This window comes from Euwallacea fornicatus, chromosome 3 (assembly GCF_040115645.1).
Source record: "Euwallacea fornicatus isolate EFF26 chromosome 3, ASM4011564v1, whole genome shotgun sequence".
Taxonomy (NCBI): Eukaryota; Metazoa; Arthropoda; class Insecta; order Coleoptera; family Curculionidae; genus Euwallacea; species Euwallacea fornicatus.
The window spans coordinates 4,533,789-4,561,574 of record NC_089543.1 but is presented as its reverse complement, the minus strand read 5'-3'; the positions used below and the strand labels follow the sequence as shown (position 1 = coordinate 4,561,574).

Sequence of the window (27,786 nt, the reverse complement as noted above, 5' to 3'; positions counted from 1 at the left end):
CAAAGCGCGCCTCTGTACATCTGCCATCCCCTGAGACAGGAGAAGATCCTCCCCGAAGCTCCACCCTTGCAATTCCAAAAGGGGCTTTCGGATTGGCTGGTGCTGAACGGGAAACATTTCATCGACGTTTCATAGGTCGACGTAACGATGAGGATGCTCTATAACAAATTTATGCAAATGGCCCTTCTTTACACCAGTGTCTTGTTGGTGCTGCGCTTTTGCGATGCGAGGGGGGGCAAAGGTTATGGTACTGTCAACAACTGCTTGCTTTCCGTGATTGCCCTTTTGGAGAGCTACCTATCACTATTTACCTCTTCCTGCCACATATTTTTTTAAACACCTTCAAGTTAGTTGACCCATTGACTCCACAACTTTGAGGCTGCCCAATTTTAGTGACACATGTTTCTCGGTGATTGATGTGTGAGAAGTGCAAAATGAAGGACATTTTCGAACATGGCTTCCTAGAGACTGTTAGTTTGCCAGTTTTTGGATTTTAGGATGCGGATGGATTGAATTTCCTGGATTTTTATCTTCTGGGTAAGTCTATGTGCGGTTTTCAACATGGCATGATACTATACTTAGGATGCCACACCTGCGGTTGTTTTATAATATTTCTTACATAACATTAATAAATCGAATACAGCTAGTAGCGCGATTGCTTCCGACCTCATGCGAATTAAAATTATTAAATTTCCTCAAATCGCACAAGACAGATAGATTTAATTAAGCCCGTATCGTTACCCATTATTCTGTTTTACTGGATTTGCATGTGATTAAAAGGGTCGACACACGCGAAATGTATGACGATGATTAATTTTCATGGTTCGTTAATTTATCACAAAATTTTTGGATTGCGGAGATTGATGATGGTTATCATTCTAGCAAATTCGTAGTTCTAGGAATTTATGGGGGGGTTAAAAAATGAACCGACAAAGCTATGCTATTTAACCATTCACACCGTTCAGAAATATAAAAATGCTGCTGCAACAAAGTGAATCCAACGTGGAACTACATTTAATGTTTTTTTTTTTTGAAGTGGTTGATTGCATAATTCATGGCTGATGCGAAATTATAATTAAATTATGTTTTGTTTTCTACAAAATATCAACTATATTTTACTATATATTCTTCATCAAATTACTCTTTTCAGAGGTTAAATTATTAAAACACTAATTTTTAATGCAGATCTAATAAAATTCATCAACACGCGACGAATACTGTGCACACTCATGCAATATCTTTTAGAACTAATACATGCACTCTTTTTTTGAAATAGTAATTCAGGCATATTATTGGTAAAAAACATTATTAATATCATAAACAAAGACTAAACGTTGGATAATGCAATTTGAAGTGGTGAAGAGATGCAGAGATTACCAGTAATCGATTGAGCCCTACTTATATTTTATTCAATATTAATATTGTTAATTACAACAATACCGTGACAATCGTGAGGAAAGTAATGGTAGGTATTGTTATGTCAAGTCTAAATCTGTCTGTGTCTAAAGTTAAACCTGGATGATAGTTATTAACTTTTTTGTTAATATTCTCCGATTATTAGGAACACGTCTCTGTAACGCCTACAAATTACAAAACAGAGCGTAAAAATACTAGAACATACATAATAAGGCAAACTTACACAACAAAACTTGACGGTGAAAATTTCAGATCAAAAATCTCCTCTGACATAATTGTAACGATATGCTATTTATTATTATCTAAAAACTTTCTTTTTAAACAATTTTTATTTAAATTCAAAGTCAAAGTATCAAAAATTTATTAACTTCTTTTAATCGTCGATTCTTTTTGATTTTAACAAAAATTATTCGTATCCTTTTAAAAAAATTCGTGTGTCCAGCCCTTGTTAATTCATTCTATCAACAATATCATTTTCCATCATTGAAATAAAATTTGTTTCCCAATAAAAACCTCTTAAAATGGATGTTTTGATTGCAATAATCTGCATGTCAAAAACAACGAATGCTTCCAATCACTCGCTCTTCGGTGGTACAGATAACTCGTTCATTTTTAATTTCCAATTAACAAATCTTGTTAATAAGCTATTAACTGATTAAAAATGTATCATTTCAACAGATTAAATAAATCGTATTAATCGCAATTCAGTGTACATGTTTTCATTTTATATTATTATTTAAGTAGTTTAATTGGTACAATTGAGTTAACAAAATTATAAAGAGGTTTTTTTTTTTATTAATTTATGATACAAAATTTTGTTTTTGTGACATATACAAAAAGGACGAAAACCATTGAACCATTATAAAGTATTTGCATCAAAAAAACACAACATCTAAAAAAATATTGTAGTTCTACATGCTAAAAACAATTATTATATTGATGCTAGTCAAATCTTGATACTACATTTGACATAAACAATTTATAAATGACATAAACACCAGCATACCAATTTAAACTCCAATAATTTGATAATTACCTACATATGTAGTAGGTCTTTTTAGTTTTATACTGATATTTATGCATACGTGAACCAGATTTTAACCCTCTTAATAGCCGTCGGATAAATTGCATCAAATTACTTAACCAAAAAAAGCAAAAAAATTTGTGCGTTACTGAGTATGCGGAAATAAATTAAATAATAGTTTAATTTACAGACAGTCATTTAAATAAAAAAAGTGAAGAAAAAACTCAATCGTAAGTTGATAAGTGAAATGTAACCAATGCGCAAATATCTGTGGTATTAAAAAAAATTATTTATACACCCTTTTTCAGTCATATTATAAGGAATACTCTGTCAACCTTAATCACATTTTCATGATTCTTTATGGTTACTCGTTAAACAAAATAAAATAACCTTTACGATTACGAAAAATACATGAACGTTACACTTTTCTCAAAAAATTTATGTGTAACGTAATATAAATTAAAACACACATTTTTGGTATTTCTACTTATAAAAATATAAAAATGTATCAAATATGGTGAAATGAACAGTGGTTTGACAAACCTCAGGAGGTGATTGCTTGGCTTATTTTGAGATAAGAAATTCTAAAGAATGTTAACGGTACTTTGGCAGCATTTATATGAAAATGTAAATTGTTATAATTGCGTTTAAAAGTTATTAAAAAAAAATTACACTCGAAATGTGCAAATTTTGCGCAAGAAAATGCACAATCATACGCAAAGAAAACGTTTTTAATTCCGCCATTGGATATTTTTAAAGACAAAAATTGCACGAGAACAGTTTTTCTTCGAAAAATAGAAGCTATTCTTGAACTTCTCTTCCAATTCTGAAGAAAAGTGATCTAGCTGCGATGTTTTTGCGCACTGTGTCGGTTTTTGGTTTAAAAATATTGAAATATCAGTAATTTGTGCAATAATCAGTGGCAGTACTGCGAATATAGGTACTCGAAATCGATGAGACATGAGGAAAAAGTTTAAAAGAACTTTTTTGTACCAGATTTAATAAATAATTCAAAAAATGTATTATCAAATATTTTACGTTTTGAAGAAAAGTCGTGGTATCTTAACGAGACATGGAGGCCCTGTATCTTCCCGATAATGGTGCCAAGGACCGTTATGTATTAAAATTTTTTATTGAAAAATAGTCAAGATTTCGCTCCCGAAGTTTTTAAACACATATTTATTGCTTAGTGTTCTTAATATATCATAGAAATGAGAAATTTGATTGATACTTATGTCGATACATTTTCACTTGCGGCACCTCCATTGGGCACTGTCGTTGATTATCGGCAGTGCACAAACTGGGACCATCGCATAATTACCAGCAATAAAAACATGAAAGGGCCCGTTCCGCTGCCAACCACACTTAAAACTTACCCCATCGAAATATTCCTAAGTTGAAAAAAGAATAGAGCGAGCATTAAGGGTTCTTAAATAAAAACAAAAGGTTAGTTGGGCCACATGTTCTTTGATATGCACAACCCCGTTAGAATAAAGCATATTTCAAGCGGGATATTTTTCTCATTTCAATCAATATTTACATCTTTTATGCCTCTAAATTACACTCAAGATGGCTTTTGTGTGCCCGATTTGCTTTTACATTAACGCCCTCAGCTAAGAATATTAAAAATATGTTTTGCAAAAGTCGATCGTGGTTTTGACTGATGGTTACGAACAATTATTTAACGTCTCGAAATTCATTACGGTCTTAAATCGTTTCCAATATTTCACTATTTAAACTGAAATTTTATTTCGTGTTTATGAATGAATTCGACAGCCTTGCCACGCTTGAACTACCATAACATCCCTAATATATCATCGCGGAGGGCGTCCACAAATAAGCTATCCTAAAGGGTATGAAGTAATATGCCTGGTGAACTTTTATGGTTTCCGCCCTTTCACTTAATTTTATTGTAATTGACTTACGTGTGCATAACGACACCCGTGCCATCGCGTGTATGGGATTATTTGTACCAGTACTTGATATATTGACGCCTCCTCGTTAACATTTTTATTAACCTTTGGCACATAGCCTACATTTTCAGGGGGATAGGTTGCCCTAACCGAAAGTTAGTGCTAAGAGACAAGAGAAACACCCTAGGTATTCTAAAGGTGTAACACGCGATAACCTACATGACGTTAGTTTCTGCAGTCGAACTGTGAGGATCGCGGTACGACCTATCTACAATACGAGATAGCAAGGTTCGGAAAATTTTGATGACTTATATCGGTGCTTTAGAAAACCCGAAATTTTGAAAAAAGTGATCTTAATTTTTCTTCAGTATTTCAAAAATTAATTCAAAGTGACTAGCACTTCAACATTGGTCTTGTACGACGTGGCGCTGCCACATGTAAAATCCGACGTTTCGATCTTTACTAAACATCAACTTTCTAGCCACCCCCGGAGTCGAATTGAAAACGTTCCACCTATATCAACAGTTATTCGAAGAGGCGTCACCCTACTTCAAAGCCTCGGCTAGCAGAAAAATCACGTCCGGGAGGACAGCAGTAACATAGTACATTTTGACGGACACCGCGAATTTAGAACAAATCAAACAATCACCTGTATGCGTGATGTATGTGAGTAGTAGGGGTATGTGCAATGAAGAGGAATATGTAAAAAGAGACATATGTTTCCGGAATGTTGATGTCAAAAAGCCAAAAATTGGTAGATACACCTGATGACTGTGAAGAGGACGATTTAATAGTTTAACAGTAAAAGTAATACCTAAATATTTTATTTGGTATAAAAGTCTTCTAAAGTTTTTAGTTGGGCAGTAACCGTCGATTTCTTTATGCAGGTTTCAGCGATGAGGTGACCCTAGTACCGCGCAAGCCCTGCGAGGGAGGAATATTTCTCTTAAGCAAGGACTACAATTACCCTAGTTTTCAGAAAACTGAATTCTAACAATCTAATTCAACACGGTTTTAGTCGATTTATAAAAGGAAATTTCGCAGCAATAATTAAATCCAATGCTCAGACCCAGGGAGAATTTCCGATTTAAATCATGAAATTAGTGCCCCGGTTCGCGCAATGCGTGACGTTCACTTGCTCGTTTACAACTCGCATTTTAATTGGCTTGCGTCTAACAGTTTGAATACGCGTGGCATCAACTAGCACGAGTTAATCACTATTTTGAATTTATTGGAGCCATAGGTACTCATTTTCTACTGGGGATTTACACTGCGTGACATAGAAAGGAGAACACCCAGTAAAATGGTTTTATTTAAATAATTTTTGGTATGCGTGTTTCGTACGTTCAGGCAAATACTTCATTAAAAAATTGAATAAATTTAATTGTTAAAAACCAAAAAAAATTAATAATTTGTCGGTCCTTTGCGGTATCTTATACATTCCTGTACACGTTTAGGCATGGATCTAATGAGGTGATTGATATTCCATTGGGGGACCTCATTCCAGACCAACTGGACAAAATGACATAGCGCCTCTAGGGTTTCTGGAAGACGGGGGAAATAATGCAACCTTCTACCTACAATATCCCATACATGTTCAATCGGTAAGAGGTCTGGAGATTGAGGTGGTCAAGGTAACAAATTGATTTGCATTTTGGTGAAAAAAATCTATAGTCACTCTAGCCACATGTGGTCGGATATTGTCTTGGTGGAAAACTGCATTAACAAGAATTTCCAGATAAGACAAGCAATAAGGTTTCGGGACTTCTTCTATGTCTCGTTGGGCTATCAAACTGCCGAAAATGAAAAGTAAAGGTCGCCTGCTAGCATATGCAATAGCACCCTAAACCATTACTCCAACAGGCTGATGGACATTCTTCTGTATTTTAAACTGAGGATCTCGTCTTTCACCCCGCTTTATTACTATTGCCTGCCCATCATACGTGCCCAAGGAGAATCTGGATTTATCCCATCCTGGATATTATCCCATTCCAGATTGCGATGTATCCGTTATCTGCATCATTGCAGTAGATTTTGACGATGATTCAAGATGAGGGGTAACACAAGGTGGGAACGGCAGGAAATCAGTCCAAAATTCCTTATGCAGCGATAAATGGTTCGAATACCAAAGGGCCTTCCATACTCAGAACACTATTGATTCGCCAGCGTCCTCGATGAGACGAACCTATCTGGTAGAGACATAATTTGTAGGCGGCGATCTTGGCGTTCTTTAGTTCTTTGGGAAATCTCAGTACCTGTCCTTCTGCTTGTTTGCTCTTGTCGGAACCATGCCTAACAATATCTCACTATAGTTTTTACATTACGGTCCAATCTATTGGTGATTTCCCTAAGTGACCGATCAGTCTCTAGTAGATCCACCATTTCACTTTTTCCAAACTCGCTAAATTGTTGAAAATTTCGCTGCATTCTGCGTCTAGGAATATTCGATTAATTGAAAATCACTTTCTGAGCACACTATACACCAATTATTGATATTTGCGGTCATTTTGTTGATATTTCATTGCAATTTTTATTTTAAAAAAAGCACTAAAATTCCTGATAACTTGTAAATACATTGATAAATATGGCTGAAAATTTAAATTTAATCGTTTTTTGTGTTCCCATGTACAAACATGCATACCAAAAATTATTCATGTCACGCAGTATAGTTAAGACGAGGAACCAATTGTGGAACTGACACACTTTCCCTCCCTCTGTTGGAACTGTTGCCGGTCACGATTTGACGAATGTCGCGAGTAATATGAGAAACATCAAAACGCACCCCAAATATGATTAAAATGTCATAGGAATCAGTAATATAGGGCACATAGTTCTTGGGCGAAGTCACAAAAGGTGTAGTTGCAGATGCAGGAAGTCGTAAGTGGATCCCTGGCCGCCTTCTTTGCCTTGGCAAGAAAGTCTTAAGGGGTTTGAGTCGCGTGCGCGTTTGAAGTACAAAAGATTTGCCGGAAGAAATAAGGTACCGGAAGGCGGCCCACATGCCCGTTCATTGAGTTCTAGAAGCAATGTGCCTTTTATATCAAGAAATCAAGATCTTTAATGTAGGGTAGAGGATCGCGCAATTACTGATTATGTTCCGTTGCAGTTACATCTGCTCCAGACTTTTTCGGATAGTGCTGCACATTTAAATAAAGCCACAGAGTGTTTCAGGGCTTTATGCGATACGGGGGGTTGCGTCGGCTCCCTTAGGGGCACGCCTATGGTGAATAAAAATCCGCGCCGTTTGTACTCCGAGTGATTTCAGTCAGCTCCGTCTGTATCCGCCTGTATAATTATTCATTGTGAACGTGAATTTGTATGGAAGCAGCCACAGGACCACTCCCCTGTGGTTTTCTTGAATTTTCTGACATATGTTGTAATTACGATTGCTCGAAATCCACCCCAGCTGTTTTTTCATGGCTAAACGACTTGCGCGATTTAACGATTATTTTCCACCACTTTATTTTCCGTTACGTTCGCATCGCTGCGTTTTGATGGCTTTATTATATCCCGGCTCTATTAACGCAGTCTACTAATTTATTGTTACATTAATTGTTTTTTTGTCGTAAAGTCAACTTCCATAATTTGACTAACCAAAAAGGAGTGCGTGGTCCACCTCGTATCCACAAGAACATGATCAGCTCGATGGTTATTGAGGTTCCAAGTGCGACCCCCATTCCGTGGGATTCGGTGACTTACCAAGGTGTCAATGTTGTCTTATAGCAGTACAATAGTCCTTAGTTGCTCATAACCGTCCTAACTTCTATAATAATGTTTTCGTGGAATCCTTGGGTGGCTGACCGTTGAGTGTTCAACAATTTCTCTTATACTCCAAGTGCCGCATTGATGGTTGCGTATGTAGATGATGACGAGTTTCTTCAAAATCAATGTCGTCACTGGGTTGCTTCGGGGATGAACTGAGAAACCGGCGCAGGTCACGGTTGTTCAGTTCTTTTGTGGAAGGTAGTACCCCTATATTTTTCGGAATAACTCGAAAAAGGCACATTCTGACATTTCTTGAAGGTACGAGAAGGATCTTTGGAGGTCTTAGTAGGTGCGAAACGGGTAGTGAATCTTTTCATTGAGCTGAATTTTTGCAAGAGTTTGCGTTCATTCAGCTGAATTTCAATGTGAGTGAAGTTCACATCTTTGGCACCGTATACGGACGGAGCAAAGAACGTCTTCCAGGCAACGGTTACTTGAAGCACCAGATAATTTTTCATGTTGCAGTCGTCCCGATTCCTTGATATTTATCCGTTCATGACCTCCTTCATCCAGACACTAATCGCTAATTTTATTCAAACTACTCTGCAGAAGAGCTATTTTACTCCGTTTTTACTGTGTGAATTTATAGTAGCATTTCTCCGAAACCCCATGTATAAAACTGATTTCCTTCCCTTCTAAATCAGTATTATTCTGATTGTGCGTGAGATGTCTGAACATAGAACTCATTTGGGGCAAAAATATGGCGGAGAAAGGGCGATTAGCCACGTAGCTGACCAGATAGCAACGATGGACGTTTAGAATAAATAATCCTCTAAATTGATGGCTAAACATTCACGCACGCAACACCTAACGAAATAAAATATTCATCCCTTTTCCTTAGTCGTAGCTCTAATCTCTTTGACAAACAATCTAGAGTTATTGATGTATGTTTGAATGGCTCGTTTTGAATCTCTAGTTGATTACTGGTGACAATCAATTCGCCGATTAATGGTGGGCATCAACATCAACAAAGAGAAAATTAAAAAAAAATCACCGACTGAGAAAACAATACAAAAAAATTATTTAAAGCTTTGTTGACCATTCGCACTATTGGTGACATATTATCGACTTACCTAAGATAACCAAAAGTGTGATTGTGTTAATTCAGTGAAGTGCTTTGGCCGATTTAAATAGACGATAAAGTGAAGAATTAATCATTGTCACTACACTGAGGTTTTCGAAATAAAAAATCAGTATACCTAGATAAGGGACTTCAGCGGTGGTCTGCTCACTTCCTTTTGTCCGTTTTGCATAAAAGGGTGAATTAAATTAAATTCGTGAGCTTTTAGCCCTAGGCACCTCGAAGCAAATGTCAGCCGGACAGATCGTTCCAAAAAGTGCACAGATATGATTTTCTAGTACAGTTCAAGCCTTTCCAAGACCGATTATCCTGGATGGGTAAATTACATAAGTTAATCGATCAACCATTTATTTTAATAGTTTGAGTTCAATATGCAATGTAAACAATTTATGCATAATTTAAGGGTAATTTCGTCGGCGGCTTTATCTTTCCGGCGTAAAGCTGAAAGGCGGTTAAACTGTATAAAAAGTATTTGGCACACGTGCCGGATATGACGAGGCCTGGACCCCACAGCCCTTCGTTTTACCGTATTGTTCGGGGTGTACAAATTCAAGCGATTATTTCCTGCGATATTTATTTATCATGCCTATTAGGCATGCCGAGCGTAAACGTGATCCTAAATTGAGATGGCTGGGTCGAGTTAATTTTGTTATTTTGATTGGATCCGAATGTTTTTGTCATAATTCGAGTGGAAATCGATGTTCAACAACACAGCGAAACTATTAATTTTGTGCAAATCGTGTAATGCATTCGCGCTCGCGCAGTGCGAAAACCGGAAGCCAGACATGCGTAGAAATTCCATGCGTAAATGACAAACACGTCAAGAGACTAGTCAATGCCGGAATCAGCGTCAGACTTGCCCATAGTTTGCGTCTTTAACAGGTTTAAGATTTTTAGAAGTTCTGTATTTTTATGACTCAAGAGGGACTACCTGGATTGCTATCCTCTAAAGGGCAATCTAAATAACAGTTGCGTGGATCGTCGAAAGGGAATCAAAGTGTGCAAAATGGACGTTACAGTCCACAATCAAACATTGCTCATGGGTTTCAGCCACTAAATTTACATATTCGTGTAAAAAATAATTAAAGTATTTGGTTTTTTTGCATGTAAGTAGGTGAAGTGAGGCGTGATGAAAGACTACACGATGACGAATTTTTATACTTCTTTTATCTTGTCCATCAACGCTCTATTGGTCAAGATCAGTCATGCGTGCTTTAAATCTCAATTTTAAGCTTTTTTCGGTGTTCAAATATTTGATAAAGCTTCGAAATTTGATGTTCCAAACATTCATCGGCTTAAACACAAAAAATCACCTTATTACTCAACCGTCGTACTCTATGACTGCAACGAATTAGCAATAATAATTTATCAGTTTAATAGATTCGAAGATATCTGTAAAATGCAATTTGGATCCTAACTTTCGGTTTTTAGTAATCGTGGCTGTTTTGTAAGACTCGATTTACTTAAAATTCCATTCCTTCGTAATAAACAATACTTCTGCGCCCAAAAAAAAATGGGGCGTAATGTAGAAAGTTAATATTGAATTTTGCATACAAGGCATAATGGGTTATGGCTCTCGTATGTGCAAGAGAATGAAACAGATGTAATCCAAACTTATTGCGAATGATTTTGTAAGTGGGATTTAAGGAAGAGATTAAAAACTGGACGGATCGGGGGGTGTGGAAGCGTATCCCTATACGTTAAACTTTTCCATCGGCGGCAAGTCGAACCCCGATACTTGAAAGGTAAATACCGAGCAAATATTTATCAAAGATAATTACACCGGTGCCTATGGGACTAAAATCTCATTGCCGTTCGTTGAGGGTGCGTTACTCAACTGATAAATCAATTTTATTTCCCGAATTTGCCTCCACATTAAAACATCTTTAATTCGACAATTTTGGGTGATAACTGCAGATTGATTTTCCACACCACCCTCGAGAGTGACAGATGAGAATCGTTTCCATGTTTGTCGGCAATCCCTTAACAACTACCCCCGACAACCCCAGTCGACTTGATCTGTTCTGTTCTGCTCCCCGTAATCGGCAATTGAGATGCCAGCAACTGCTGACACTTATAATCGGTCATCACCGTGTACGCGCGGGATGGAAGTTATTATATTTTATTAGACACATATACTAGAAACATGGAAAATCCGGGATTTTGCGAAATTGGTTTCGTATATGCCGATAAATTGGCTTTTGCGCCCCTAATTTGGCACATGTGCGTACCAACGTGCATGTAAATTAATTTTATCGGGCACTCTGCGTAACCTGCAAATTTCAGTTAAAAGAGAAGTGGAAACAAATCAAGATATTAGGCGTGTAAATGTGTTTGAGATCGGGCTCCATCGTGAATCCCGCCAGTAAAAAATGTCCCCAAAATAGTATTTCGTTCTCGCTCGCTTTCCCCAAATTCGCCTAGATGCCCGAAAAACAACCGCTCGTGTGAGCCCGCAGGGTCTCGCGCTAACTTCGATTCGGCGCACTGTGAACGGATTATCAACTCGTTGCGTCTTCGCCTAATTAAATGTAATGGTTTGTTTCAGGCGTACTTAAATAAAAACTAAAGCGATTTAAAGGGGCGGATATCCGCATAGGAAGTTTCTGCTCTACGCAAGTGTAAACCAAATATTTGGGCATCCAGTGCGGGTTGTAATACGTATATATTAAATTAGAGCCAACCCTTTGTTGGTCAATAAAAGGAGATAAAAGTCAATTAGGGAAAACCGTGGACCGGCGTTCATGAGCTTCGTTTCTAGTTAATCAGCCAGTCCGGAAAGATCCGCTTGCAGCGCGACCCCTGTGGGTGACAGCAGTAAGCAGGACGCGAGCAATTTGTTTGCGCCACGATTCGTGCCTCGGGCCCGCCATCACCGAACCACTAACGATCAACTGCGCCTGAATTGATGCGACACGACACCCTTAACCCCCTCAGTTCTCGGGGAGTCAAACCCGCCACCAAATGTGACCGCCCTTATAGACGGCCAATATTAACAGTGGCGCACAGCTTTGAAGTTCCGTTTGATAGTTCCATACTTTAAGCTCAGTTAAAAGGACGAGTTGTTGCAGAGTTTTTCAAATTTGCCTCATAGTTGCACGTGCGATATTCGATTCACCAGTAATTTTTCGCACCTTAATTTACGTACAAATTTTTTTTCCAAAATACGGCCCTGATAAGTTTTTATCGATTTTAAGGCAACCTTATTTTAGAAATTCATTGATATAACACGCTTCGCAGTTTACGCAAATTTTGGTTTTTAATTACTTTTTTCTACTATGGAAATGCTCGTTGAAATTTTGCATAAAGGGACAGTCGTGACTCAAAGATGGGAGAGAGTCTGAAACATCCTAAAATTTTTCAGATTCACCCGCTGAGGTTTGCTTACATATTTAATTAACTACCTGTACAATCTTGAGTTCATGCTGCGCTCCGCACACTAGGCGTTTCCACTCAATTTAGCAAAACTTTAGCGCGCAACATTTTTTTACACTTCAATTGTCATAACTATACCGCGTGACATAGAAAAGGGAACACCCCGTTAACATGGTTTTGTTTAAATAATTTTTGGTGTGCATGTTTGTACATGGGAACACAAAAAACGATTAAATTTAAATTTTCAGCCATATTTATCAATGTATTTACAAGTTATCAGGAATTTTAGTGCTTTTTTTTAAGTAAAAATTGCAATGAAATATCAACAAAATGACCGCAAATATCAATAATTGGTGTATAGTGTGCTCAGAAAGTGATTTTCAATTAATCGAATATTCCTAGACGCAGAATGCAGCGAAATTTTCAACAATTTAGCGAGTTTGGAAAAAGTGAAATGGTGGATCTACTAGAGACTGATCGGTCACTTAGGGAAATCACCAATAGATTGGACCGTAATGTAAAAACTATAGTGAGATATTGTTAGGCATGGTTCCGACAAGAGCAAACAAGCAGAAGGACAGGTACTGAGATTTCCCAAAGAACTAAAGAACGCCAAGATCGCCGCCTACAAATTATGTCTCTACCAGATAGGTTCGTCTCATCGAGGACGCTGGCGAATCAATAGTGTTCTGAGTATGGAAGGCCCTTTGGTATTCGAACCATTTATCGCTGCATAAGGAATTTTGGACTGATTTCCTGCCGTTCCCACCTTGTGTTACCCCTCATCTTGAATCATCGTCAAAATCTACTGCAATGATGCAGATAACGGATACATCGCAATCTGGAATGGGATAATATCCAGGATGGGATAAATCCAGATTCTCCTTGGGCACGTATGATGGGCAGGCAATAGTAATAAAACGGGGTGAAAGACGAGATCCTCAGTTTAAAATACAGAAGAATGTCCATCAGCCTGTTGGAGTAATGGTTTAGGGTGCTATTGCATATGCTAGCAGGCGACCTTTACTTTTCATTTTCGGCAGTTTGATAACCCAACGAGACTAAGAAGAAGTCCCGAAACCTTATTGCTTGTCTTATCTGGAAATTCTTGTTAATGCAGTTTTCCACCAAGACAATATGCAACCACATGTGGCTAGAGTGACTATAGATTTTTTTCACCAAAATGCAAATCAATTTGTTACCTTGTCCACCTCAATCTCCAGACCACTTACCGATTGAACATGTATGGGATATTGTAGGTAGAAGGTTGCACTATTTCCCCCGTCTTCCAGAAACCCTAGAGGCGCTATGTCATTTTGTCCAGTTGGTCTGGAATGAGGTCCCCCAATGGAATATCAATTACCTCATTAGATCCATGCCTAAACGTGTACAGGAATGTATAAGATACCGCAAAGGACCGACAAATTATTAATTTTTTTTGGTTTTTAACAATTAAATTTGTTCAATTTTTTAATGAAGTATTTGCCTGAACGTACGAAACACGCATACCAAAAATTATTTAAATAAAACCATTTTACTGGGTGTTCTCCTTTCTATGTCACGAAGTATATTTAGTTCTCTTTATTTAGTCAATTTTCATTTAGTAATCGCTATTTTTCGAGCCATAATAATAAATTTCTCAAAATAAGCAAACTCGAATAAAATTCATGACAATAATATGCGAGTTTTTAAAATATGTCTGTTGGGATGTGACAGGTTATAAGCCAAGTTGGGAAATCCGTGCACGCCTCATTGATTTTCTGTTATTGAGATCCAAAGCGTTTTCGATATGCATTTTTCCCTTGACGAAAGCCAATTGACTGTTTTCTCGTCGTACTTCTGGAGATGGAAAGCAGGGAAATTAAACGGCGAGGAGGAAACTTTTTAGGAATCCTTCATTCGTATTTTTATTATATTTCGAGCTTAAGCTATTTGAGCCCGCAGTGCCTTTTAGGAACTATTTTTTTGTAATTAATTAAATTGAAACAAATAAAAGAAAAGTTTTCAAAAAAGGTCTATTTTTGATTTCAGATGTGACAGAGAGACTCCATCATGGCAGCGCCAGAAACATCGACCAAACTACACAACGACATTCCATCAGTTTCTCCTCCGCCCTCCAGGACTCTCAAATTTTCAATAGCCAAAATCATGGAGCCCGACGTCAAGCAGAAAAAAAAAGACTTAGACAACGAAAAAAATCTCACATTCTCCTACTCCTCAGCGTTCGAATCCGCTTTCAAAAAATATGTCCCTAATGTGCTCCAGTCACACGAACTTTTGCAGAACTACCCTCTAGTATACTATCATCCCAGTCAACTGATGCTAGGGTCCATGTCCCTGTATAACCCGGCAATACAAGACCGCAACGAGAATAGTTCCGGGCTGCCGCCTCAGGTCCCTCTGGAAAGCGCTACTAAAGCTCATTCTTCAATAAAGCCAGCACCCAAGAGCAGTGGTGGCAGTACCAACAACAACAACAACAACGCAAATGGAGAGTCAAACTCGTACGCTCCAAAGGCTAAAGTGTTTGAATGTGGCGAGTGCGGGAAAGTCTTCAATGCGCATTACAACCTTACGAGGCATATGCCGGTTCACACAGGCGCAAGGCCTTTTGTGTGCAAGATATGTGGGAAGGGTTTTAGACAAGCGTCAACTTTATGCAGACACAAAATCATTCATACGTCTGAAAAACCGCATAAGTGTCATACATGCGGGAAGGCCTTTAATAGGTCATCTACTCTGAATACGCATGCAAGAATACATAACGGCTATAAGCCCTTTGTGTGTGAATACTGCGGAAAAGGTTTCCATCAGAAGGGCAACTATAAGAACCATAAACTGACTCACAGTGGGGAGAAAGCTTACAAATGTTCTGTTTGTTCCAAAGCTTTTCACCAAGTTTATAACCTTACGTTCCACATGCATACCCATAACGACAAGAAGCCGTTTACATGTCGGGTCTGTGGTAAAGGCTTCTGCCGTAACTTTGATCTCAAAAAGCACATGAGGAAGCTCCACGAGCACTCTGGAGCAGCGGTTGGTGCTAGCGAATACAGTCCAGTACCTCCAGTGGCGTCAGGGGGTAGTATTTGTACAGCTGAAAGAGATATTCATCATTTTATTAGCCCTTTTATGTCAGTTCCTATGTACGCGTCTAAGTTGTTGTGACCGTTGTATTAGGCCAGTGTATAGAGTGTTCTAAAAAGGTTGATTTAAGTATTGATGAGGGCGCTTTGCATTGAGCTCTATGCAAATTTCCATACTCCCTAAGACCAAATAGTGAAAATATAACCATTACTTGTACCTTGTATTTAAATAATAATAGCCAGCATATATCCGTGTAAATAAACATCAAATAGTCAGTTCCATTTCTCTAAATGGTCTCAACTTTAACTCTTCGTCGCTTTCGCACATCAAAGTCCCCCACATAAACAGATTTTTATCAGTTCGGCTTTTCCTAAAAGGGCAGAGCTTTCAGTTTTATTACATATTCACTAAAGCTCTATAGCTGTTTCTACATCGCGATACCCTGCTGAATGTTTCAGGACGGTTTTCATAGTAATTATTTTAGCTTTGTCATTTGTGGTGTTGTTTACTTCACCGTTTTCCTTTAAAGATTTTCAAGCTTGCAGTTTCGACAGTGTTTACCATTAGATTCGTCAGGGACCGCAAGTCAACCATACCGACCTTGTGTAATGTCCGTCAGCGTTATGCTTATTTTGTTTTCTCATTTTAAAAGAGTATGATGATCCTTCAATGAGAAGTTTCGTCATTTTACTGAAATTCAGTGGTCTAGGTGACTAATGCGCATGTGAGAAGTCACCAACTGGCCTCATAAGCGCAGTGCTAGATGAGCGAATCAAGGCTGCTCATCTTAACGTGTGAATTTGGACTGCTCATCTTAACAAGCGAATTATACTTATAAGAAATATTGCTCTACCTGTATATGACATAATTAAAAGGTAATTTGTAAGTAGTAATCCCTTTATTTTCATGTGCAATATTAAATCGTATGCTAGTCTCACATGGAGACTAAATAAACTTTTAACGTGTAAAAATTACATAGTTTAAGTAAATGTTGTTTCCTACTAGAGTTTGTTTGATTTCACCTCAATTTCAAGGGGTTAGAGTGACAACGCTGATTTGGTACCACCCTAGAGTGGTCAGTCGCTAGTAGTAAAAGACCTTCCCTTCAGGGATGAAAAAAAATATATATCGTTTTCTTAAGGATTCAAGCTCAAAAGTATCTGCCACCAGAAATATTGTCTGAAGAGGGACTCAGGGCTTACGCTCACGTTACGAATATATCGAATTCCCACGGATCTTATCCCTACTGAACACAGACCTCAGATATTATTATTATTTTTTATTTATTTATTTAGTTTACGGTTAGTTTAGTTTTTTTATTAAGTCATTTTTTTATTGAAATAAATGTCTGATAGTACCCTGTTATTAAAATGGTAGAAGAGATAATTGACTCGAAAGTCAATGTATATCATTGTAATTAGTATGATTTTTTTTTATCTTTAAGCCCTCTGAAAGGTCAAAACTTGCCATTTTCAAGTCTATTTTTCGAAATTGGCATACTTAAGAAACAACTTAATACGGTCAAATATGCTTGAGCTTTACGGCCCCACACAGAAAAAATCGAAAACTTGTTTTGAATATCTAAATCCGCAGGTTAGTTAAGATCAACCAAATACGGTTAAACAAAAGTAATAAAACATTTATTTCAATTTAAAAAAAAAGGATTGAAGTGTATCTTAAATATGCTATTTGAGTATTTAGTCAACACGAGAATGGAAAACGATCGATGATTTGACTGGTATCGTGATCACGTATTGGTGGAGATTTATGAACAAAAGGAATGCCTGTATGTGGTTTCCCATCCAAGCTAACAAAATCGAACATTTAAATTGAGGGGCTTAGCGGAACTAACTGAAGAGCTTCAATAAGCTCTTATTAAAGCTAACTGAAGAGCTTATTGAAGCGCTTCAGTTGGCTTTAATAAGAGACATTTAACCGATCTTGCCATAATGCATATACGAAGTTTTACCGAATAAAGATGCAGTACTATATTTAGTTAAGTATAATAAAAAAAAACAGTGTTTTCTCAGTAGGTTCTATTGACGATTTATATACCTTTAAGTGGTCTTTTTTTTGAATTATTGAAATTCTTAGATCAAACGAATATGATAATAACATGGGAAGCCAATATTCATCCGAGCCTTGATTAGTTTGAAACTATTAATTGCAGTGCAGGGTAAACTTCCAAATTCGGTGTTTGATTTCTATTGTTTTGAATACTGAAAAGTATCCTAATTGTTAAAATGTTGTTTTTCATATATCACATATATTCTAAAGACGTGATATAATATCAAACAAATAACTAGATGCCACCGTAATTGTACCGTAGATATCCACGTTAAATAAATACAATCGGGCAAAACACAATAAAAACCCTGTTAATGCGAGAAAGAAAGTATTTTTTCAAGCGAATTATCAACGGATCTGAATTTCTTGACTTAAAACTAGGAAATCTTCAGATTTTTGCCACTCGACGACTCTTGTGGTGAATTTATGAAATTCCCTTTACTCCCTGGAGCTTAAAGTACCCTTTTAAGTGCGCATCCAGGGGCCAATAATGTTGCACTTTCAGCCTGCCTAGACAAAATAGCATTTGCATTATAAGCTTTAAAACAATACATAATAAAATAGCTTGAAATAATACAAGATTAGACTTTAAAATTTGGTAAAATTTCACTTACCACCATCTATCCTTCTTGTTTTAAAAACTATTTAATTTCTCGCGTTACAACTTCTACAGCAATCAGTAACACAAATTGATTTCAGGTTTTGTACGAACAATAAATCGATACATACGATAGCAAATTAACCCTCAAGACCAATAGATGGCACCCGTCAAAATCCACCCCCCACCATCGGGAAAACGAGAAAACTGTTTCTTTCCTTCTGGACAAAATCAATGCGCAGACGTAATAGGAACACTCCGATGTAGTGTGCCATCTATGATAGGCAATATCAGGCAAATCTATCCCTTTTATTGATCATCCCTTTAATGAAGCAGAGCATTAAAGAGCAAAGGGGAGCGACAGTAAATATTTAAAATGCCTAGTCCACGGTAGTGTCGCAATAAGCTTTTGTTGTAACTGTCGCTGAACGCTGTTCAATAGCTTGAAGTGGTCAAAGTTAATTGGAAAATTAATTAACTAAAATGTTTTTTAATGGGTCAGCATATGTAGTAAAAGCCAACAACAAACCGACATACATATAGAAGTATGCCTTTGATCGGGTTTATTAGGAGAACAATGAGCAACTATGCAATAATCTACTGGTAGGTGCCAATTTATTTTTTCATTTAGAGCAGTAGAGCCTCAAGAGACGTACACGAATTAAATTAAATACGAGGAAGTCGCAGTAGATCGATATAATAGTAAGGAAATTGTCTCTGTTTTAAGAAATTATCTAACCTTCAAGACAGTGGACCATAAATGCGATCAAAATTGAGATCAGTTGTTTAACACGGTCTAGACTAGTGTTTTTTGCCTTTTATTAGAAGTGAGAAAGTGTGGTTGGTACCTAAACTATAGTATAATTGTACATATTGTGTGGTTAAAGTAATTAGTTTGTAAATGAGGCGCAAAGCGTTAGTAATGTGTGATAAATATCTTCTTTGAGTATATTGTTTTCAAAAGTGAAAGTTCCAATTTGTGTACTCTTAATATGATTTGAATTTTCTTCTTTGCATAGTGTAATTGTTAGCGAAAAATTATGTTTAACTATCACAAATGATTTATTTTTATTCGAATATGCTAAAAACTTAATTAAACAGTGTAAGTAGCAAATGCGCAGCCGCTTGGATTCAGTCACACCGCCACGTAGAATTGCGCTGTGTCGTAATGCATACATGGCGTTATACATGCAATTTTTTACGTCAATAAAACTTACAACATCTATCATTTGTCTACTGCTTCATTCAGCTTCGAAACCACACATCAACGATCTTAGTATTTGCTTTGCTTGATAATTTTAAGACGATAAGCTGATTTTAATTAAATATTATGTAGAATATTTCGAAATAGTTATAACATTGTTTGCGGCCCTTCCACGGTTGATTGCAAATTATATGTTCAAAACAGTGAAAGATAGCTTAGTATTGCTAGAGTATGAACTTGCCAGCAGAACTCGGATTGGTACCCAACAGCAAGGTAGAAAATTGATGTTCAATATCATCCTATTCATAAAGTTGTAATATAGGCTTTAGTCGGACATTTTAATCCTGTAGATCGATGAGAAAATTGTGGTTTCAGCAAGTTTTTAGCAATTTTAGGGAAAGTTAGGAGAGGCGATACGTCAAACTTTATTAAACTTAGTGATTTTTATTAATGGCGAGATTTCTTCGAGCGAAATTTACTTTTTCCGTACCTCTGTTAGTTAGTGTTCGTATATTTCAGCACTAATTTGCGTTATTTGTGCTTTAGATAGGAACGTTTACAAAAAATTACAATGGCTTAAGGTTAATAAATATATCGCTTAAATCTTCTAATCTACTTTAATTGTGTTTTTTCGAACAATCTTTTTAGTATTAATTGATCAAAATAAATATCTAGACATGAACAATAGTATTTATACGTATACATTCGACTACATCGAGTACTATCGTGCTCTCTACTGCGTCCCGCAGGAAGTACGATATGTCTTTCAATGCACAGGAAGGGTCTTTTGATAAGGCAGTACCATCAGTGTAAGCGGAGAGTCAACAACTTTTCGTAATTTCACGTGACAAATTTTCAAAGATGATTGTCGAATATGTGTGTTCTTTTTGTGTAAGCATATTTATGACCTTTAAATGTTAGTTTCATTGGATTTATTCACTGTAAATCGCTTTATATGTATCTTTTTAGGGCAGATGAAAGGCCATTAAAAGTTTATTATTCTGGTTGTTCGTTTTCTATGGAAATAAAACTTTCTGTCAAAATGAAAAAAATCACAAAAAATCAATCGATCCAATCAACCTACGTAGAACGAAAGACTGCTCTTGCGCAAACTGTCAAACTGCACAAGGTTTAAGAGTAAAAAATATTACATTAATATAATTATCTTGATGTACGTATCTCATAAATTTCAAGGTCTGCACGTCAAAGTGTTTTGAGGCGGCCTCCACTTTGCCGCATGCGCGGACATGCAGTCTCAACGATAGATAGCTTAGCATTGTCTTTCTTTCAGGAAAAGATAGCTTCCCAAATTATGAAGATTCCTATGAAACTGTACCTTATAGTATTTATATGTGCAACAATCTTATTTGTCCAGTACCATATTTACTACCCCTACGCTTCAAGTGAATACCCCTCAGACAGGAAAACACCGGTAAGTACTGCTACATTTTAATATCCTCAAGTATTCTTACCAGTCAATTACTTTTCAGTGCGAAGAAATTTTAAGCAAAGTGACTTCAGATCTTCCTCCTTTATACATAATCACTCCTACCTATAGAAGAGCAGAACAACTAGCAGAGCTGACTAGAATGTCTCACACCCTGATGTTGGTACCCAATTTAGTGTGGTTGGTGATTGATGACGCTTACAGTCCTAATAGTCTTGTAGATAATATTTTACGTAGGTCTGGGATTAGATATCATTATATGATAGGTAAGTCGCATAACGTATATTCGTGCTAATATCGATTACTACACCGGCGCAGTAATTTTGTTACGTGAACTGAGACGTCTTGTTTTTAGCCCCGATGCCAGCACAATACAGAAACAAAACTAAAGGTCCAAGACCTCGAGGGGTATCTAATCGCAATAGGGGTTTGCAGTGGATACGAGAAAATGCCTATACAGGGGCATTTTATTTTGCAGATGATGACAACACATATGACTTGGATTTATTTAGTGAGGTAAAAACAGACAAAAATGTTGATTGAGAAAAAAAAATTTTTTTTTAGATTAGATATACGAAACGCGTTTCCTTGTTCCCTGTGGGTCTCATCACCAAAGCAGGAGTAAGTTCACCGATTGTTAAAAATGGGACTTTCGTCGGGTTTTATGATGGTTGGCTAGGAGGCAGGAAATTTGCAGTCGATATGGCAGGCTTCGCAATTTCAGTACAATTTCTACTCTCTAGACCACAAGCTTCAATGCCTTTCAAACCCGGATTCGAGGAGGATGGATTTTTGAAGAGTCTAGCTCCTTTCGAACCTGCTGAAGCTGAGCTTTTGGCTTCGAACTGTACTAGAGTAAGTATGCAGACGAAAAGACGTGCAAATATACGGGCGCATGCGTATATGCCTATGTTCCCCCGGGGTTCACCAACTTTTTTCCGCAACTATGAAGACATTTAACGTTTATTTTTATAGATTTTAGTATGGCATACGCAGACAAAGAAAAACGAACCTGCTTGGCCGTTGGATTACTCAAAACACAACAACACAAACTTGGTATCGCTCAAAAATATTCTCATTTAGTTAGGGGTTTTCAGTTTCAGTTTACCTCGTTTAATTAATTTGAAATAGTCTCGACTGATTGGGCACTGAGAGTTAGAACGTTGTCGGATGTTACAATTTTTGTTTAATAAGCCCAACAGCACATCGTTGCATAAAGTGAATAATTGTGATTACATTTTTTAATAATTTAATTGTAGTTTGTACCACCAAAATTTCAGTTTTTGGAGTTCGTAAGTGGATAAGAAAACGTCTTACTTTGTACCTGAGGGCGTGTCCCGAGGTAAGGAAATGCGTTGTTGTAAAATAGTCTTCTCAAAAGCGGAATGACAAGCAGAGCAGAGTAAGAATATTTTTGTAAGGAGGCGTTTGTCGATAGGCTCAAAGTTAATGTTAAATAAGAAAACAAAATTCAATGCAAATTAACCATGGCGAGCACCCTATCTTAGAAAATCCTTTTTTATACAGTTTTTTGTTCAAATGAACAATATAGTCTCAAAAGTTTATTTTCACGTTGGACTTTGGTCTATTGGAATTATGAAAAAAATGCCAAAAAACACGCTATTTTACCTTTACCTGGTACCTACCTGTTTGTTCTGGAACCAACACTTTTTGCACAGTTCAGAAATTTTATTCCATTCATTGTCAAATCCGTCCAAAAGATGAAAAATCCGAACCCTCAAGCAAGCTCGATCACATATCTCGATCACATATCTTGATCACATATCTCGATCACGTATCTAACTGAAGCTTAAATCTTGAGCCAGGTTCCTGGAAATCCCTTGCGCATTAACGAGCATCGAATGCCATACCAAAGCATATTATTATTGTGCGAGAAGGGTGCTCACCATACTTTATGAGAATAACTGTGTCTAAACTGACAATTTTAACATGTTACCGCTTAAACATGTATTTCTGGCATAATTAATTGAAATGTTATTTCCTCTTCTAACGTACATAACGTATACATGGAATTTTCTCTGTACTAGGTACCTTTATGATCTGCTCAAATGTTAACAAAGAAATTCGGGTTGTAATAAAACTAAATCGGTATACTTTTATATACGGCTTATCTATGCTAGGCAATAGAAGGCCAATTGTATTATATGATAGCGCATGACATTTTGTTGCTTGTGACCCAGCTGTGGCGCCTCCGCAGAGACTTCAATAGAATTGAAGCTTGTGAGGAATTATTTGAACATTTACAGAAATAGTGGCTTATCAATCATGTAAAATACGAGTCTTAGTGTAACGTTTTGATGGAGATCTTGATGAATTCTCTAATCAGCTAGTACACTTTTATATCGCAGAAAGTTAATTGATTTTTTAATACAAGTATTAATGTAGGATTGTAATAAACTGTACTTAATGTACGATAAATTTACTTGATTAAGCTTTTATTAGCTGTAAGTAGAATAGCGTACACCAAAGAGCATTGGGTAAATCCCCGATAGGAAGACAATTGTGATATAATTTATAAGAATGTGAAGATAGTTAGATACATATCCATATCCCATTTGGTTTTATCAACGTTATTATAAGTAATGGGGCTGTGGATGATTTTATTCCTACTTATGTAATCGATTATTATACACAATCAATAGAAATTAAAGTGATATTTATCTGCGTGGAAATGTTTCATTTAAAAGTTCGGGAAGTTTCGTATTAAACTCATCTCCAACAAAACCTTTTGTTAGAATTACTTCCGGTAAGCACATTGCTCCAACTTGATACTTTTACTTAGAATACTGATAGGTGCGAAGTTTCATTTTGTAATATACACTTTATCTCAGAAATTTTCATGAAAATATGAATCCACATCTTGTATTACTTAGTCGTTCCCTCAAGGGGTGTTCAAAGTTCAAGGCTTTTATAAATGACTGCTGCTATGACAAAGCTCTCTATTTTCATTTTGCAGCAGAAATAGCAATTTTTAAATTGAAAACTGAAATGAAACTTCCACAATCGTTTTCCCCCGTAATGGCCAATAAAAACCTGACGACTATAAATCAGGTGATTTTGATGGCCAAAGAATTGAAGTTAAAAAAAGTTTAAAGAAAGGTTAAAAAAGGGGACCTGCTTCGTGATTGCATTTCTAACCCGAATCGACCTGAGCCGAGACACAATAATCGTTAGTCATAGAAAACTCGTCTCTGAAAACTCTCAAACCCCAAAAGGCCCGTTATTCCTTTCAGAATGGGGATCGAAACGGACGGACAACTACGTTTTCGGATGTTTTGATTTTGGCACTTTAGCGTCGGAGGGAAACCAGGCAGTGGAGATTTACCGGAAGCCAAGTTATGCGGACACGCTATCTTTCCAACTACCACCCCAGGCAAAAAGCGGGGTGATAAAAACATTAAAGGAAAGGGTAATCAGAGTATGCTTGCTGGAACATCTCCAGGAAAGTTACGACACTGCAGAAAAATTTCCAGTGTTAGATGGGCTAATGTTACTACCAATAATTTTCGACAAACACTAAACGAACTTCCTCGTAATTAAACCAAACCTAAAATTAATGGCCTTTTGATAAATTTAAAGATTAATTGACAATGATAGCTTGGATGGTGCCAACGAAATTTCTTGTTCTCCTATCTGCGCAACTCTTGTTTGGAGCCCCGCTTGCAACAGAAACATACGTCTTTAGGTCAGTGGTTGTTTACGTAACAAGCCAAGAAAGTAGCTATTAAGTACGAGTCGCAAATGAGCGCGTCATTTACGCCAGTGTGTTAAGGAACTTTCTTGCGAGTTTTGTACATTAGTTTCCCCCCAACCATGGGCCGTATTTAAAAGAAAAACTATAAATAAAAAGTTTACCCGGCTCGGACGCAGGTCATCGGAGCGAAAAGCTTACACGACTTCAACTTCATCAATACTAAGCCAGGCTTTTAACATTTTAACACCGCGATACTTTATCGAATATTGTTATCGATATTATATAGGACACGTAGAACGTAGCTAAGCTATTGGTAGGTTGCATGGTTAACTAATACAATAACATATTATGGACTAATTTATTGCGTTCCGTCCATCACTGAATAGTTTTTCTTAACAAAGGCGTGTGCTAGTAAGTTTCCGTGACTAATATTCCAGTTTATTGTGCGTACTTTCGTAGATGGTCGTGGGTAAATGCATTACCTTGGATAGTGTATGAAAAAGCTGCAAAATATTAGCCAAAGCTTAGTCACTCTATGGACAATGAATACTCTGGAGTCAACTTGAAGCTCGAGCTAAATTCTACGCTAACGATTGCGCACTTGCACATTAATCGGCAACTTAATGTGTGTAGATTTCGAAACAAACCAGTCTGGTGGTAATGGAATAGCTTTAACCAAATAACTAATCTCGTTTCGATATAGCTAAACATCGACCCAGTTAGAACTGTGTGCTTTTGCATAAATAGGTATGAATACTACAGGATTCGATGGTGTAGAAAAACTTAAGTATATTAGAGAATCTTCGAATTGTTTTAGAGTATCCAATTGGGATTATTGCTGAGTCCCGATATTCATAATTAAGACAATGTAAATATCGTGTACAATAAAAGCATTAATTGAAGGAAATAACGTGACCTAATGTCTATAAAAACCAAATTATCTCGCCTAACACATCAATAAAGAAATATATAATCCAATGACCCCGATATTACCATTTCTAACTACACATGTACGGTGCATATGGTTAAGCGCGCCCTATACCCTGTATATTGCACTTACTTTAAAAAATTCAAAAACGGATTAGTTTTTGTGCTGTGTGTTTCACACGTGTACGTAGTTATTGGATTCATCACAGTAGGGACACATACATTATGATTCGCATGTCTGAAAATTGAGGCATTTGCAAGCGTAACCTAGAAATGATGGGAAGAAAAACACAAAAGACGAGATGGATGAAAGAGAAGCAAAAAAAAAGAAAAAAAGAAAAGTGACAATTAAAAGATATCCGAGGACTTAGGCTGTTTTCAGAAGGGCCGATCTGATGCCTGGTTGTGTTCCCGTCTCCCCTGCTCCTTCTACCCTTTCCAGGGTACATCCGCATGTGCCTATATGTTCGGATACAGCAAGCATGATGCGTTTGCACTTTGTAGGCGTATATGTACGTCTGATGAAATCTGTAAGTAGAAATACGTGTAGTCGAATTGCTCAAAATTATTATCGAACAATCGATTGGTTTTGTGGGCTTGTTACCAACTTTTCTTAAATTTCTCGTCAACCGCAGAAAACTTTTCATTCACAAATGGACATTTCTGGTTGCGTAAATCACAACGGGCCACAATTCGTTGTACGTTTGCGCGCCTGATGAAGCCAGTTAGTAGAAACACATGTTGCTGGCCTGCCATTAAATTTTCCTGCGTTAAAATAGCGTAAATATGATCGGTTTAGTGTCGCATGACAAGAATAACAGCATAAACAAAATTATGTAAAAGACGTAAAACACACGACTTACCCTCATTTAGAAGTGAGGTTATAGTTATTTTGTATTGGAGCTGGTCGACGTACACGTAGGCAAAACTGGAGTCACCCATAAAACCAGCCATTGCATTGGATTGGAGGCGGAGTTAAGCGCCGTGATGTGCGCAGAAGTTAATTATCGTAAACCACCAAGAGTACAGACTGCCGTGCTTTACATTTTGACATTTAAAATCTCGTTTCGTTTGAAGGGTCTCAGAAATTTTTTTGAACAACCAAATATATCTTTAAATATTCCATTTTTGCGATAATCTAGAAATGCGTCAGAAGATCTACTCATTACTTTTTTTTTAATGCCACGAGCGTTAGCAATTATAAACGAGGAGAAATCGGAGTGTTTGATGTGCTCTCAGGTACCTTAAACTTAATTAAAATGTTCTTAAATTTTCCAGGTGGAATTAGAATAGATGTTTTATTGAAGGTATTACATGATCTTCGTACCATTAAAAATCTTCAATGTTTCGCAACTCTGACGGGGATTAAAATAGAAGTAAACATTAGTATCGGCTTAATAAATTATTAAAAGTAAATTCTCTGACGTGTTTCTGGTTTTGACAAGAACGAATTATTTAACGAATTTTTTTAATTTTTGCAGATTTTTTGTCGGAATGAGCGCCTGTGGGTCTGTCACGCATTATAATGTAGGATTTCATTTGAATGAGTTTATCTAGGCTTAGGTACTAAAACACCTTCGCCGTTACGTTGAAAAGTTTGCGTGGGTATTTTGTCCTAAATAAATACGAGGAGCCTAGAATTAATTTATGACTTTATAGTCCTAAATTAATCTGGGACCTTTTACTAATTATTTCAAGGCCTTTTTTTTGGAACAGACAAAAGAGGAAAATTAGTTATGATGACAGCGAGAAACGTAACTTTAACATGGGGAACATACATTTATGCTAGACTCCAGTTAACACCAGCCTAGAGCGTTAGCCAAGTGGCATTGCACATTCTCATTTGTAAATTACGTTTTTTCCACTCTACTTAGGATTATTGTTTAGGTTGTTTGAGGATAACCTGGAAATAAACTCGAAATAATTTTCCCTCTAGGGCGGCAGTTGCATGCCTTTTGTTTCACAACAGAAAAACATTTCTTATGGCAATTTCTCCCTCAATCATTTTTCATTGAATTATATCGAAATGCGAACTTTTAATTCGGGATTTTCATCTAAAAATGTGGCACTTTATATCGTCCATCAATTTGAAGTTGCCATTTTTCTTTCTTTCGGTTGCCTCATCTTCCCCTATTCTGTGAAACTCGGTCATGAATTATAATTTTAA

General features: G+C 36.9%; 2 protein-coding genes and 1 long non-coding RNA gene across 6 annotated transcripts; 2 read left to right on the top strand and 1 right to left on the bottom strand.

Annotated features, from left to right (window-relative positions):
* Positions 1–277: 277 nt before the first annotated feature.
* LOC136350769 (fez family zinc finger protein erm-like) lies at positions 278–16,577 on the top strand. The gene is made up of 2 exons (XM_066302836.1): positions 278–537; positions 14,606–16,577. Exon 2 carries the CDS (start codon positions 14,627–14,629, stop codon positions 15,740–15,742), a length of 1,116 nt encoding a protein of 371 aa, XP_066158933.1. The 5' UTR covers positions 278–537; positions 14,606–14,626; the 3' UTR covers positions 15,743–16,577.
* Positions 16,578–18,665: 2,088 nt separating this feature from the next.
* Positions 18,666–23,664, top strand: GlcAT-P (Glucuronyltransferase P). 4 transcript variants are annotated; one of them, XM_066302139.1, is made up of 6 exons: positions 18,666–18,929; positions 20,822–20,962; positions 21,021–21,243; positions 21,333–21,493; positions 21,542–21,832; positions 21,953–23,664. In XM_066302139.1, the coding sequence occupies exons 2-6, from the start codon at positions 20,843–20,845 to the stop codon at positions 22,058–22,060; spliced, it is 903 nt and encodes a 300-aa protein (XP_066158236.1). In that variant the 5' UTR covers positions 18,666–18,929; positions 20,822–20,842; the 3' UTR covers positions 22,061–23,664. The 4 variants fall into 4 exon arrangements, with proteins under 4 accessions (XP_066158236.1, XP_066158234.1, XP_066158235.1 ...); XM_066302137.1 differs by lacking the exon at positions 18,666–18,929 and adding an exon at positions 19,659–19,803; XM_066302138.1 differs by lacking the exon at positions 18,666–18,929 and adding an exon at positions 20,217–20,421.
* Positions 23,665–24,806: 1,142 nt separating this feature from the next.
* On the bottom strand, positions 24,807–26,532 carry LOC136350444 (uncharacterized). Its single transcript, XR_010734157.1, has 3 exons — positions 26,483–26,532; positions 26,228–26,368; positions 24,807–26,147 (listed from the first exon to the last, which is right to left on the bottom strand). It is a non-coding gene; the product is annotated as an uncharacterized lncRNA (long non-coding RNA).
* Positions 26,533–27,786: the final 1,254 nt, after the last annotated feature.